Below are 12,790 nucleotides of genomic sequence, written 5' to 3'. Positions count from 1 at the left end.
CACAGAGGTCTGCGGGCATCGGACCCCTAGCAAGGAGCCCTGCCTGCTGTCCTCCCCGTCCCACTTCTCCCTGCAGAAGCGAGTAGAAGAGACCCGAGTTTGAGTCGGGGAGGCGGTGTAGATGGCTGGGAGCAGAGCTAGCGGATGAAATACTTGGTTCTGACATGTGAGGCCCTCTCCAGTTGGAAGTGGCAGGTTTACATTTGGGCGCACTGCGGTAGGGTTCAGTCATGTGAGTGAACGGGACCCAGAAGCTCAGATCGTGGAGCAGCTTCTAGACCTGGGACGGTCTCAGGACAGAAGGGGCCACGGTTTCGGGGGAACCTTGCGGTTTCCACCAACCAGGCAGCCGCTGTGAGCTGGGGAGCCAGGGCGACCCATCCTGTCCCGCTCCCGTCAAACCTGTCAGCACGATGCCTCACGGCGCCTGCACAGTTGTGGTCTCCTAGTCGTTTTGCTTACAGAGTGTTTACGGGAAGGCTTTTTAAAAGCTGCTCTTTTCTAGGGATTGACTATAGGACGCAGGAGGATTTGCCGGCTTTAAAAGCTTCAGAACTTTACAAATGTCAAGTTATCAGTATGTCACTGATACTCTTTCTGGTGGATTAAATCAACTAAGGGCTCCAAGTTGAAGATCTTTAAAACTCGAGTAGTATAGTTTCCATATAGTGCTTGGCGTTTTAATATTTCATGTCCGTTTCATGATAATATGCATGCTCTTTACAGCGTTTAAGCACGTTGGTTGCTTACAGGGCGCGTGACCTGCACCGGCCAGGGCTCAGCGCCGTTGTGCGCTGGGAGCCTCAGGGAGCCTCAGGCTCCTGGCAGTTGTGTGATTGGCCGGAGGTCATTGAACTAGTCGTTCCTCTGATTTGCAAACTGGCAGCGAGACCGAAACAACAGACAGTAGCCTTACACCGCTGTTTTCCTTTTCGTCTTGTTTTATTTTCTGGGGACTGCCTGGATTCTACTTATGTCTAGCAGTCAATTTTTTGTTACTTCTATTTAATCAAAAAGAGGAAGAATTTGAATTTTATTCTACTAGAATACCTTTAAAAGCCATTATTGCTAGTAACTTCTTTTAAACGTGGCAAATGTTTACTTTTGATCTAAAAGTTTATTTTGTGTGGTGTGTTTTACAGCCTCTCGACAATCCGACACCTCAGGGCCTGTTACAGCAAATAAGTCCTCATCACTGGGGAGTTTCTACCACCTTCCTTCATACCTCAAATTGCACGATGTCCTGAAAGCTACTCACGCTAACTATAAGGTACTGACCGCTCCTTTTGTAAAAATACGCACGTGCTCAGATTTCTAATAGATTGTGGATGTGTTTGTTAAGATTCGCAGCTTGTGTGTGTACATACACGTACATACGAGACAGCGTGGGGTGTGTGCTGTGACGGTTTTTTCAAGTTTTGTCTTCAGCTTTGTTTATGGTAGCTTTCATCATATCAAAACGTAAGGTTTCTGCTGGAGTCGCAGTCTCTCTGTGGGTTTACCGGGGCTGTGTCTGGGCCTCCCAAGGCCACCCCCCACCTTCAGAGATTTTTTGGCAAGACTCTGGGACTGGCGTGTAGTCGTTTTCACAGCTGGGACTTCTACCACAGCGTGGAGTCTGCAGGGATCCGTGCACAGGCTTCCCGTGTTCTCTCTGTCCATTGAGGGCCACAGAGCAGCTTTGTCCCCCGAGCAGCGGAGGCTTCCTCTGCCTGGCACGAACTGAAACCTCAGCCTCGCAGAGGCAGGTGTGTGACATAAAACGTGGGATTCCTTCCCAGAGTCCAGGCTCAGGGAACCAGCCCTATCAGGGAAGGTTTTCTATCAGCGTGGGGGACCTTCGATTGGTCAAGTGCGTGGACACCACCAAGGGCCCACCTTACAGACCGGTTTCTGTCTGTTCTGTTAACTCTTCTGCACGGGTATGTTTTGTACCTCGGGCCTTCTCACACTGAGATGGTTAAGGAAAAATCTACCATGGTTTCTCATAGGGCTTTTCATTGGTTAGCTGCCTGCCCAGTTTCCCTGGCACTGTCTCCCAAATAATCCAGTTTTCATGCACTAACTGATCTGAAATACGACCTTTATCAGATACTAAATTCTCGTAGTTCTGTATTTCTACTGTTTTGTTACATCCATCTGTCTATCTGTTCATCTTTTAGAAGCACGCGTGCTGATTGTGTAGCTGCTCGGTATATTTTTTGAGGTGGTCAGTCCCCCCCATTCTCCTTCAGAACTTTTTCTGGATGTTCTTTTCTTACTCATTTTTGCATGTGAACACTAGAATAAACTAATCTAGTTCTAAAGAATCCTGAGAGTATTTCCATTGGGATCATGTTAATTTATAGATTAATTTGGGGAGAACTGGAATCTTAGATGTTAAGTCCACCTGTCCAGAGTGTGGGATGCTTTTTTGTTTATTGAAAACTTCTTGTATATGCCTCAGATGTACCTGAAATTTAAAGAATTTGAAAAAGAATTTTTGAAGATTACTTCGCACAGATGTTGCACATTTCTTGATAAGTGTGTACCCAGATGTTCATTATCTTTTGTTATTGATATAGATATTTCTCAGGGTTTTTGTTTGTCTGTCTGTCTGTTTGAAAATGATTTATGAACTTTACCTGGCTTTTTTTCTGGAGGATATCAATACCTTTCAAAGGTCAGAGTATCTGACCACATTTTACGGAAGATTCAGAGGCTCTTTTTAGCCAGTGTTTCTCATGTCAACCACCCACATAGCAGAGGGCACGTGGGAAATACCGCACACAGGTGTTCCTTTTCTGCCTGTTCTCGACTCCTGTCCTGACTCCTGGGGCCCTCTTGAGGATCCCAGTGTCGGCTCCCCCTTTATCATTTCCCCTCCGGGACATCCTGGGCTCCACGCTGTACCCCGTGCATTGTGGCCCCCGGTGTCCCGGATGCCCGCCTGGATCGGTGTGTTTGGAGTGCCTGGCACATGTGACATCCGTCACACTGCCCCTCCACCTCCTTCATTCCATCTTTATTCCCTCTGTTGTGGCTGTACTCCCACCCTGGCCCTCGTTGTCCGCCCCCCTCAGAGCCCCGTGGCCCTGCTTCTCCCCTGCGACCTCTGTTCTTTGTCAAGATAGGCCTTCCCATGCGCATGCCCCTTGCCCCCTCGTTCTGTCATGCCTGCTGGAGGTGAGCCCCTACCCTCCTGTCCCTGTGGGATGTGGCCCCATGAGGTCACCTGTCCCTGTGTCCCCACTCGCCCTTCCTCTGCCTGCTGGAAACCACCTCACGGTGACACAAGAGCATCAAGGTTTTCTTTCACCTTCTGTGCGTGTCTCCCCTGCTGTCCTGCCCCTCGGCCCAGGAAGTGCTTCCTCTGTCATCACGGCTGGCTGGGTTTGATTTCACGGAGCAGACTCCATTCTCTGTTGTAGCGCTTTGCAAGCTTTTGCCAGTTTTTATTTTTATAGTTGATCCCTCCCCTTCGCCCTTCATATCCTTGGACCTGACTCATTCTCAGTCTGTTAAATAGGGGAGTTGCTGCAAAATTTAATTCAGCTGGGCCCTTTCGAATTATAATTTAATCCTTCTTAAGATGAATTTAACGTTTTGCTAGAGCCAGACCGAAGGGCGGTTTCTGGATTTGATCATGATTCCCGGGGGATACGAACATACGTGGAACACAACGTGTATTTTATAGGTTTTGATATGGTGCTTATCAGATACTGGTTGAAATGGACACTAAATTTTTTTTCTTGTAATAGAAGGTCAGAAATTGTTTCTTTCAGCAGCATCACTATAAGCTGGAAGATGCCTTTGAAAGGTTACAGTTTTATGTGGTTCCTTTCCAGGGCGTTTTCCCAGCACTGAAAGCAAATGAACAAACAGAAACCCCCCAGATCGCAGGTGTTAGAGCAGCCCAGCCGGACACTCTCACCGCGTGGACAGCACGTGTCTTTGTTGCAGGTGACGGAACAGGACATGCCAGTAACCCTGTGTTCTTTCCCTCTGCTTCCCAAGGTTACCTTGGACCTTCAGAACAGTGCTGAAAAGTTTGGGGGCTTTCTGCGTTCTGCCTTGGATGTGCTCTCTCAGATCCTAGAATTGGCAACACTGCAGGACATCGGGAAGGTTTGTGTTTCGTTTCTTCCCCTCGAGCTGTAGCTGGGGGATCTGGGTGCGTTCGGAAGGCGGGAGCAGCTTGGGGAGAAGCTTCCGCGGCCCCCGGCTGCTGCGTCATGGCTCCTGCCTCTGATTCTTGTGTCAGCCTCACGTTGGGGGTGTCCTACTTCCATCCCGTTTTCAGGGTTTTTCTGTGTGTTAGCCTCGACCCAGTTCACTCTAGAATATTGGTGTTTTTTTTTTTTTTTTAAATATGAAATTTATCGTCAAATTGGTTTCCATACAACACCCAGTGTTGGTGGGTTTAAACTGTGGTGGCAGTCGCTTTGCTTTCTTATCTGCCCTTTGCAAGCAGGAAGGGCGAAAACGGACGTGAAGGCTGCGTGGCTGGCTCCTCTGGTGCCGTGGGACAGCAGAGCTGTGGCTGAAACTCCTGGGCTTTGGCTCCAAGTCCGGTATCCCCTCCCCCTCGTCCTACAAGGGGGCGCTCAGACACAGGGACAGATTTTAAGGACGTGTGAGGTGAACGCCCATCTCGTGTGTCTGCATCCCGGGCCTGCAGGTCACATTTCACTGCGGTCGCTTTCCCGGGTGTGTCCCCTGCCGGCTCCCGGGTGCCCTGGTTCTCACGCGTTTCGGAGTCAGTCACAGGGAGCTCCCCCTTCAAACGTGTGTCCTAAACATGTGGCGCGCTCAGGAAGTTCATGTGTTTTTGTCTTTTTCTTGACGTGTGGAAGTTACCTAGTTTTTGTCATCACAGTATGTACATTATCTTGTCTCCAGGTGCTTCTTGGGCTCTTTCCCAGGTCTGTGTATAGTGTGTGCACTTGTTTCGATGGCTGGATAGTGTCCTGTTCTTACTGGTGCTCGGTTATTGTCCCCTCTGAGTGAAACTTGGCAGAGTTTTTTTTACTGCTGCCACCTTCTTGGTGAGACCAGCGGGCCATCCCGCCCAGGGCGCGGTACGCTCTCCCCGTGTGGCCCTGTCAGCATGGCGATCTGTTGCTTTTCTTCCCTCAGACCATCAGGTCCTGAGGGCCTGTGGGCTGTGTGTGGATAATGCATTTCAGCAAGATAGGGAATATGATGAATTTTAAATTTGAATGTTAGATACGCTGAAATAAAAACCGTCTAACTGGGATTTTTAAAATAATAAAATTTTCCTATTTAAGGGAATTAAGATGACTTTGTGGTTTATTGTTTTTGTAGATTTTCATCTTTGGGGAGGGTGGTTCCTTTTTTCTTTTTACCTTTTTATTATGACTGCCACACACATACAGCAGTAGTTGTTTTTCAGTTGCAGTCAGTGAATTGATCGAAGGTTACATTTATCCTGATATGTGAAGGTAAATAATTAACAAGTCACAATCTAATTAAGGTTGACGTCATGTGATCTGTGTATTCCTGAGAACGGGAATATAGTTTTATATATATACTTGTGTGTGTGTGTGTGTGTGTGTGTATGTATATACATACATATACATGTATATGTATACATAAAGATATATTTAAAAGTGTGCATAGTAACTTCCATTTCTGAAGATCCTTGTATGTGGGACAGGATGGCCTTTCGCCCTCTCACCTTGGTCCTTATGGATAAAGATGGTTTTGTGCCCCTCAGCTTCCCTGTTGTTCTGAGTTTATCTGTTGTGCTGTTGGGTGGGAGAGGCCCGCTTTAGCTCCAGCCTTGGCTTTCCCCAGGCCCCCTGGTCTGTACTTTGGGAGCCTCTCCTCCCTAACTGCTGAGTCTTCGCTCTTGGTCTTTTCGAGGGGAGTAGAAACCACCCAGGGTTTCTTTTGCGCTCGGCCACTGGCTGTTTGCCACAAGTCTCCTTGGCCGACGGTTGTGCGGGTGAGGCTGGGCCCCCGCCCCCGCCAGACACACGCTGCCACTCGCCATCCTGCTGCTGCGGTTGAGGCGGCAGGCGCCTTCACAAGCAGCAGCGGTGCCGCTGGGTATGTGCGCCGGACACGCGCTCTGGCACGGGGGGCCTGAGCCTCACGGACTTCTTGGGGGGTGTGACCTGCACAGTGTAGGATCGGGTTTTCCTCCCATTGCCGTGAGCTTCTCTGGTTACAGCAGGTGAAGGCGGAGAGAGATTTGAGAGTAAAGAGTAGAGTTGGTTTCTTTTGTTTTTCTGAGTTCCAGCGCGGGGGATGAAAAGTCCTAATTCTACGTTCTTGACATATAATAGTCTTATCTCTCTTCTCGTCTAGACCTTGTTTATTCCACTCCCAACTTTTATGTAATTGGAATGTATTCTGAAGTGCAATTTGTTTGTGTGTTGGTGATTTCTCTGGCCGCTGTTCCATACACACTTTTCCATGCATCTCCGTATTGCTGCCCGTATTGTAGTTATGTCTTCTCTGGCCTCTCTGGAGACTGCACTGGTCTTAAGCGGTTTGGCTTTTATGTGCCTCAGTGTAACTTTCCTTACATTTCTTGTGCTTGGGTTTGTTGAATTTAGACCTGTGGCTCCATAGTTTTCTTAAAATTTGGGAAGATTGGGGCCATTATTTCTTCAAATATCTTTTGCTGGTCCTGGCTTCTCTCCTAAGGGGACTTGAATTACCTGCGTATTTGGATGCGTGAGGTTGTCCCTTATGCGACGCACAGATCCTCCTTTTGGGTTATTGTTTTCTCTCTGCATTGCATTTTGTGTGGCTCTCACTGCTGTATCTTCAGGCTTTCTGATCTCTTCTTCTGCAGTGTCTAGTCTGACTCTTAATCCCACCTAGTGCATGTTTTCACTAACGTTGTTTTTATCTCTTAAAGTCTGATTTTGATCTTTTTAAAAAATCTCTTATATTCCTACTAAAGTTTTTGAGCACAGAGAATACAGTCATAAGGGCTTTTAACGTCCTTCTCTGCTAATTCTAAAATCTTGGCCATTCTGGGTCATTTTTGATTGATTATACTCCTCATTGTGGATTGTGTGTTCCTGCCTCTTTGCCTGCCTGGTAACCTTGATCAGATGCCAGGCATCGTGAAATGTTACTGGATGCTAGACGTTTTTGTACTCCTGTAAATCTTCGTGAGCTTTATTCTGAGATAGAATTAAATTGTGTGGGAACAGTTTATGTGTGGGTGTTGCATTTGTGTTGTTAGGTGGCCTGGAGCAGTGCTCAGTCCGGGGCTAATTGTTCCCACCACGGAGGCACGGCCTTTCCGAGTGCTCTACCTGGTGCTCCGTGAGTTATTGTTCTCCCGGGCTGGGGGCGACAGTAACTGTCCCTAGCCCTTTGTGGGTGCCAAGCACTGCCCCGTAGCCCTGTAACCCTTTCTGGTGATTGTCCCCTAGCCCTGGGGACTGGTCCAGAGTTCTGTCTGGGCAGCTGTCCCGTTGAGTCCCCGCTACTTCAGCTTCCCAGACTCATAGCTCCTCCTGACTTGGAGTCCCTGGGCTACTCTGTGCCCCCCCCCCCCCTTGTGCCTCGACCTGGAAGCTCTCACAGGGCGGTGGGCCAGTGCGGTGCGGGGCTCTCCTCTCTTGTCCCCATCTCTCAGGGTCACTGTCCTTCAGCGCCTGCTGTTTGGCATCTTGTCACTGTAATTCCACACAGTGTCCGGTGTTTCTTTTGGTTGTTTGGGTGAAAGGTGTAAATGGGCCTCTCACCTCGTTTTGCCAGAAGGGGAAACCTGTCTGTATTGCCCCGCATGTTGGTGTCCACACCGCGAGGTGCTCCTGTTGCTCTGTGTGCTGACATCACCACGGCATGTGTCCTCACCAGCGTTCAGGGCTTGGTGCGGTTTCTGGTGCCACCGAGCCCTCCGTGTGTATTTGTTGGGAGACAGGGTCCTTTGCCAGAGAGACCCTGATCTGGAAGGCTCTAGTTGTAATTCTCTCTGTTCACATTTACCGGATACCAGCTATGGGTTGGTAAAACCAAAAAGCAACACGTAACAAACTCACCCGGTAGGATGCAAACTTGAATGCTTAGAGTCTAATTTGAGTATGTCAGAATATTGAAAATGTATATATGGGCCTCTAGTATTTGAAACCAACAGAAGTCTGTTGCTCTTCAGCACAGAGAATTGTGGCGAATGAGCGAGGCGAGAGGCCTCTTCCGTCTGGTTGGTGTCAACGGCAGCCCTGCTGAGGGAAGCGGTGGCTGGTGACCAGACAGGCGCCCGGGCGTTGTGCCGCTGACGCTGAGCGCCTGCCCTGGCGGCATCCTGAGAGTTCGTGTCTTCGTCCTTCTCGGTGCCCCAAGAGGACACGGGGTGCCTCGCATCTTATTCTCGATGCGGTGAAAGTAGTTTGTGCGGGCGGTCGTTTTTGCAGATTGCCGTAGACGCTGTAGGACTCTGGGCAGTAAATCCCACAGGGTGCCCGTGTGCTCCGTGCAGCTGGACGTCCGTGGGGCTCGCGGCTCCTGCACACTCTGAACTCCTTCCCTGACCACAGGGCTGGGGGCGGAGTGGCCAGTAGATAGCTGGTGAGCGTCCCCGAGCAGGCGAGTGAGCGAGCGAGGGAGTGGCGGTGGCGCCTGCAGGAGAGGCTGGAGGGAGCGGCTCAGGTTTGTCGTGCTTCCTGCCGAGCTCCGTTCACACTGGCGGATCGCAAGCTTCCTCTGTGTCAACTGTGGCTCGCCACCTTGGGAGGCCGCCCGGGAGTCACCGACTTGCGTGTGTTACTGCTTCTTCTTCCCACAGTGTGTCGAGGAGATCCTAGGCTACCTGAAATCCTGTTTCAGTCGAGAACCGATGATGGCAACTGTTTGTGTTCAGCAGGTAAAAATGTCATTTCCTGGGCTCATCTTCTAAGCCCCACGCCCTGGGCACGGGGACAGGATGCCGCTCGTCCTTTAGAAGGCGGTGCTGGTGGCACGGCCGGCAGCCCCACGGGTCACGTGTTGGCCCGCCCCGATATCGGGCACAGGGCTCCTTGTCCCGCCCCTCTGGGTCTGGCCCCTGCCGCCGGACTCTGGCTACACGCTGCCATCGTGGCGTCCGTCCAGGCTTTTGCTTGGAATGCTGGGTCCAACAGAATCGCGGAGGAGGGCGAGGCTCCTGGGGTTCTGACTTACCGGCTCACATCGCCCTTCGCGACAGCAGTCTCCCATGGTGCCGATGGCGATCGTCCTCCAGGATGTCAGTCTGGAGCTTTGCTAACACAGCCCGTTGCTTTTAGCTGGGTTTGGCACAGCCCCCTGGGAGACCCCCGTGTGTTGGCACCGCGCTAAGCCTCATGCTGATGGCTTCACTTCTTCCCCTTTAGTTGCTGAAGACTCTCTTTGGGACAAACTTGGCCTCCCAGTTTGATGGCTTGTCTTCCAACCCCAGCAAGTCCCAGGGCCGAGCGCAGCGTCTGGGCTCCTCCAGCGTGAGGCCGGGCTTGTACCACTACTGCTTCATGGCTCCCTACACCCACTTCACCCAGGCCTTAGCCGACGCCAGCCTGAGGAACATGGTGCAGGCAGAGCAGGACCACGACGCCTCAGGGTAACCTTGCCCCTGTGCTGGCCGGGGCGGTAGCGTCGGGGAGGCGTTCTGGGTACGAGCACAGAAGAGCTGGCAGTGAATCGTTTGTAAAAGCCGAGAGCCGGCTGCTCTTCCGGTGCCCACAGACCCCCTTTCCTGTAGGTGCCGCGTGGGCGGCATTTCCCAGGTCTGTACTAGAGGGAAAGAATGGCTTCCACGTGGCACAAAAGTGTTAGCGTGTAAGTGTACTTGAAGGGCATAGAGGAATCTCGTATGATAGTACTTTGGGTTTTATAACCTTACGGCTGCAAGTCTCTCTTCAGTTAAATTTATGGTTGTATTTTTGATGCCTGGAATGCGGTTGTTGTTGCTTAAATAACCATAATTATCAGCAGATATTTGAGTTGCTACTCTGTGTAGCAAGAGAATTGCTCTGTGCCACGAACAAGAGAATTCCTTGTTTTTCCTTTTATAGATGTAGTGCTAAAGCAGCTAGAGTTGACACACTAGTCGGGAACTGAGGAGAATGCCCTTGTTCCAGGCTTGACATTGGTCACATACTTACTATATATATGCATCCAGTTCTTAGGAATAGATCTGTTTACTTTGTTTAATAGCATGGGGTATAAACAAAGAAGCGAGGAACCGTGTGTGTGTTACTGTCATCTAATTTCATACGTGTTTCTTGAAAAGGGTGTGATTGATGTGAATGTTTAAAGAAACTTTTTCCCAAGAGAATCAAGTGAGATCTTCTGGGTCACTGAGTCTTTCAAGTGAGCGTCACCTTTGTGGCCTCACGGCAGCCTGGGTGGCGTGGCGCTGAGCTTCCTGGGGCAGGCAGCGCTCTGTCTGAGTGCCTGCTACCAGTGACAGGACTGGCTGGCGGCCCCCTGCGATCTCAGCGCGGCCTGCTGTCTGTTAGACAGGAGCGGGTGCCGCCGCGTGGCTTGGCCGCCTCGGTGCTTTCTGACTTGGACATGTTCTGATTTTGTGGACGTGAATTGGTTTGGCCTGGAGTGTGGCTGAGGACACGGGAGAAGACTTACGGCTGTTCTTTGCTCACTTTTTTCCACCTGCAGGTGGTTTGACGTGCTTCAGAAAGTGTCTACCCAGTTGAAGACGAACCTCACCAGCACCACTAAGAACCGCGCAGATAAGGTGAGTGAGAGGCGGCAGGCTTCGGTGCTCAGCACTTTCCAGGTTGGCTGCTTGAAGGTTTTGGTTGAAGTCTAACTCAGTTTGTTCTTTCTTTTTTCTTTTCTTTTTTTTTTTTTTTTTTTCATAGAATGCTATTCACAATCACATTCGTTTGTTCGAGCCTCTGGTTATAAAAGCTTTAAAGCAGTACACAACCACAACGTCTGTGCAGCTACAGAGGCAGGTCTTAGATTTGCTGGCACAGCTGGTTCAGTTACGGGTCAATTACTGTCTTCTGGATTCAGATCAGGTTTGTCACCTTTAGCTTTCATCTGCCATACCTGTCGTAATTTAATAAAAATTACCTGTAGCAGACACTGAAGTCTACCTTTAAGAAACGTGCAGTTTGCTATTTGCACACTGGTTGCCGCTCCTTACCCGTTTCATGCGCCAGTGTCCAGGGCCTGGGCGCACGGAGGACGCACTCCTGCCTGTGTGAGGCTGTGTCCAGGTTATTAGCCTGTGTGCGTGCGTCAGAGGCCTTCCTGCCCACTCACCCTCCCCACCCCAAGACAAGTGAATTTAAATTGTAAGGTACAACGAAGATTTGTTGTTTGGGGGGCATTTTTGCAAAATCCAGAGACTTGCTTTAAACACGCTATCAATTATGACGTTTGCTTTCAAGCAAACTAAAGTTGGTTCACATCTTTGAGGAGGAACTAGTGCTTAGAACAGAGGTGGGTGCCAAACTGGCCCTAGTCCAGTCCTGGAGTGCTGCTGTGCCCTCGGGGTCCCCTTCCCTGTCAGCAGCCCTCAGCATCCGCCCCTTCGAACGCTGGGGTGTGCGAGGAGGAGGTGGACCCACGCGGGCACCTCATTACTAAGCCAGTCTCGGGCCATCTGTGCCGCTCAGTGTGTGTGAACCGGAGCCAGCGAGTCGCCGGATAGGCCTTTTCTGTGCTGCTCGGCATTTCCTGTTTCTCCAGGGCTCTCACCCCCTGGTTCAGTAAATGTACTTACGGGATTTCTAGAAGTGTCCTGAGCTATCCCGTCTCACAGAATACCTCTGAGTTCTTGTATACGGACACGTTTGTCTGCTGTCGGGAACTTGTTAAAAATTTACACAACTAAGTAGGAAGAAAAGTAACCTAGTTCGCACATTTTAATTATTGATGTGAAATTTTTATTTTCCTCTGTAGGTGTTTATTGGATTTGTGCTGAAGCAGTTCGAATACATTGAAGTAGGCCAGTTCAGGTAACAGCTTTTCGTTCTTTTAGATTTCTTGTCCTCATGACAGTTACATAGAATTTTAGATTGTTAAGATGAACATTTACTTTAAAGGATTGTTAAGCATTTTTGCCAAATATTGTTTTTTAAGTCGAGCTCTGATCAACACGCTGTGTGTTCTTGTTTCTCTTAAAAATTAAGGAGTAAGTATCTCGAGACTTGTTTGGCAGTGGTTCTGCACCTGGGAATTACAGGTGTCAGTTTTCATGTCACATCTCAAAACATTTCATTGTGGTAGCGGGGCGCTAAACCAAATCTCGTCTGCCGGAGCACTAATTGTTTCAAACTTCTGAGAGAAAACACATTTTAGACCCGGCGGTCTTTAGCAGAGGTGATTATGACACACTTGACTTAGGTGACTTGCGGCTCTTCCTTGCCAGACCATAAGGTTTGCTACTTTCTCCTACGGCACTTACGGCTGTGTGAGTGTAATGACCACGCGTTAGAATCGTTCGGTCTCCGAACTGCAGGTGACCCTTGAACAACGTGGGTTGTGGGGGCCGGCCCTGCGCCCTCAGAAATCCCGTTCAACCTGTGACTCTCACAAAGCTGACTACCAAGAGCCTACTGGTGACCAGAAGCCTTGCTGATCATGTAAATACTCGCTTACCACGTGTTCTGAGTGTTCTGTGTATTCTGACAATCCAGCGAGCCAGAGAAAAGAGAACGTTGTTAAGAAAACCACGAGGAAGCTAACGTCCGTTTGTGGTATTGTACTGTGTTTATAGAAACCCCGCGTTTTATAACCTGCGTGGTTCGGGGCTCACCTGTCCTCAGTAGATAGGGACGCACGGAGAAGAAGGATGCATTCTCAGCATCCCTTGGCTCTAGAGACCCGGTAC

General features: G+C 49.8%; 1 protein-coding gene across 4 annotated transcripts in view; it reads left to right on the top strand.

Moving 5' to 3' along the window:
• HTT (huntingtin) overlaps positions 1–12,790 on the top strand; it is a 147,275-nt gene that overhangs the window by 67,843 nt on the left and 66,642 nt on the right. For all 4 annotated transcript variants that reach the window (XM_086705562.1, XM_025921615.2, XM_086705563.1 and 1 more), the window contains 7 exons: positions 1,143–1,270; positions 3,997–4,107; positions 8,756–8,833; positions 9,321–9,544; positions 10,603–10,681; positions 10,809–10,970; positions 11,860–11,915. In XM_086705562.1, the coding sequence (XP_086561688.1) occupies positions 1,143–1,270; positions 3,997–4,107; positions 8,756–8,833; positions 9,321–9,544; positions 10,603–10,681; positions 10,809–10,970; positions 11,860–11,915 (838 nt within the window). The remainder of the gene's footprint in view (positions 1–1,142; positions 1,271–3,996; positions 4,108–8,755; positions 8,834–9,320; positions 9,545–10,602; positions 10,682–10,808; positions 10,971–11,859; positions 11,916–12,790) is intronic.

This window comes from Puma concolor, chromosome B1 (genome assembly GCF_028749965.1).
Source record: "Puma concolor isolate L17-30 chromosome B1, mPumCon1.1.hap2, whole genome shotgun sequence".
NCBI lineage: Eukaryota > Metazoa > Chordata > Mammalia > Carnivora > Felidae > Puma > Puma concolor.
The sequence above is the reverse complement of the archived record's forward strand: the minus strand, read 5'-3'. Positions and strand labels throughout refer to the sequence as shown.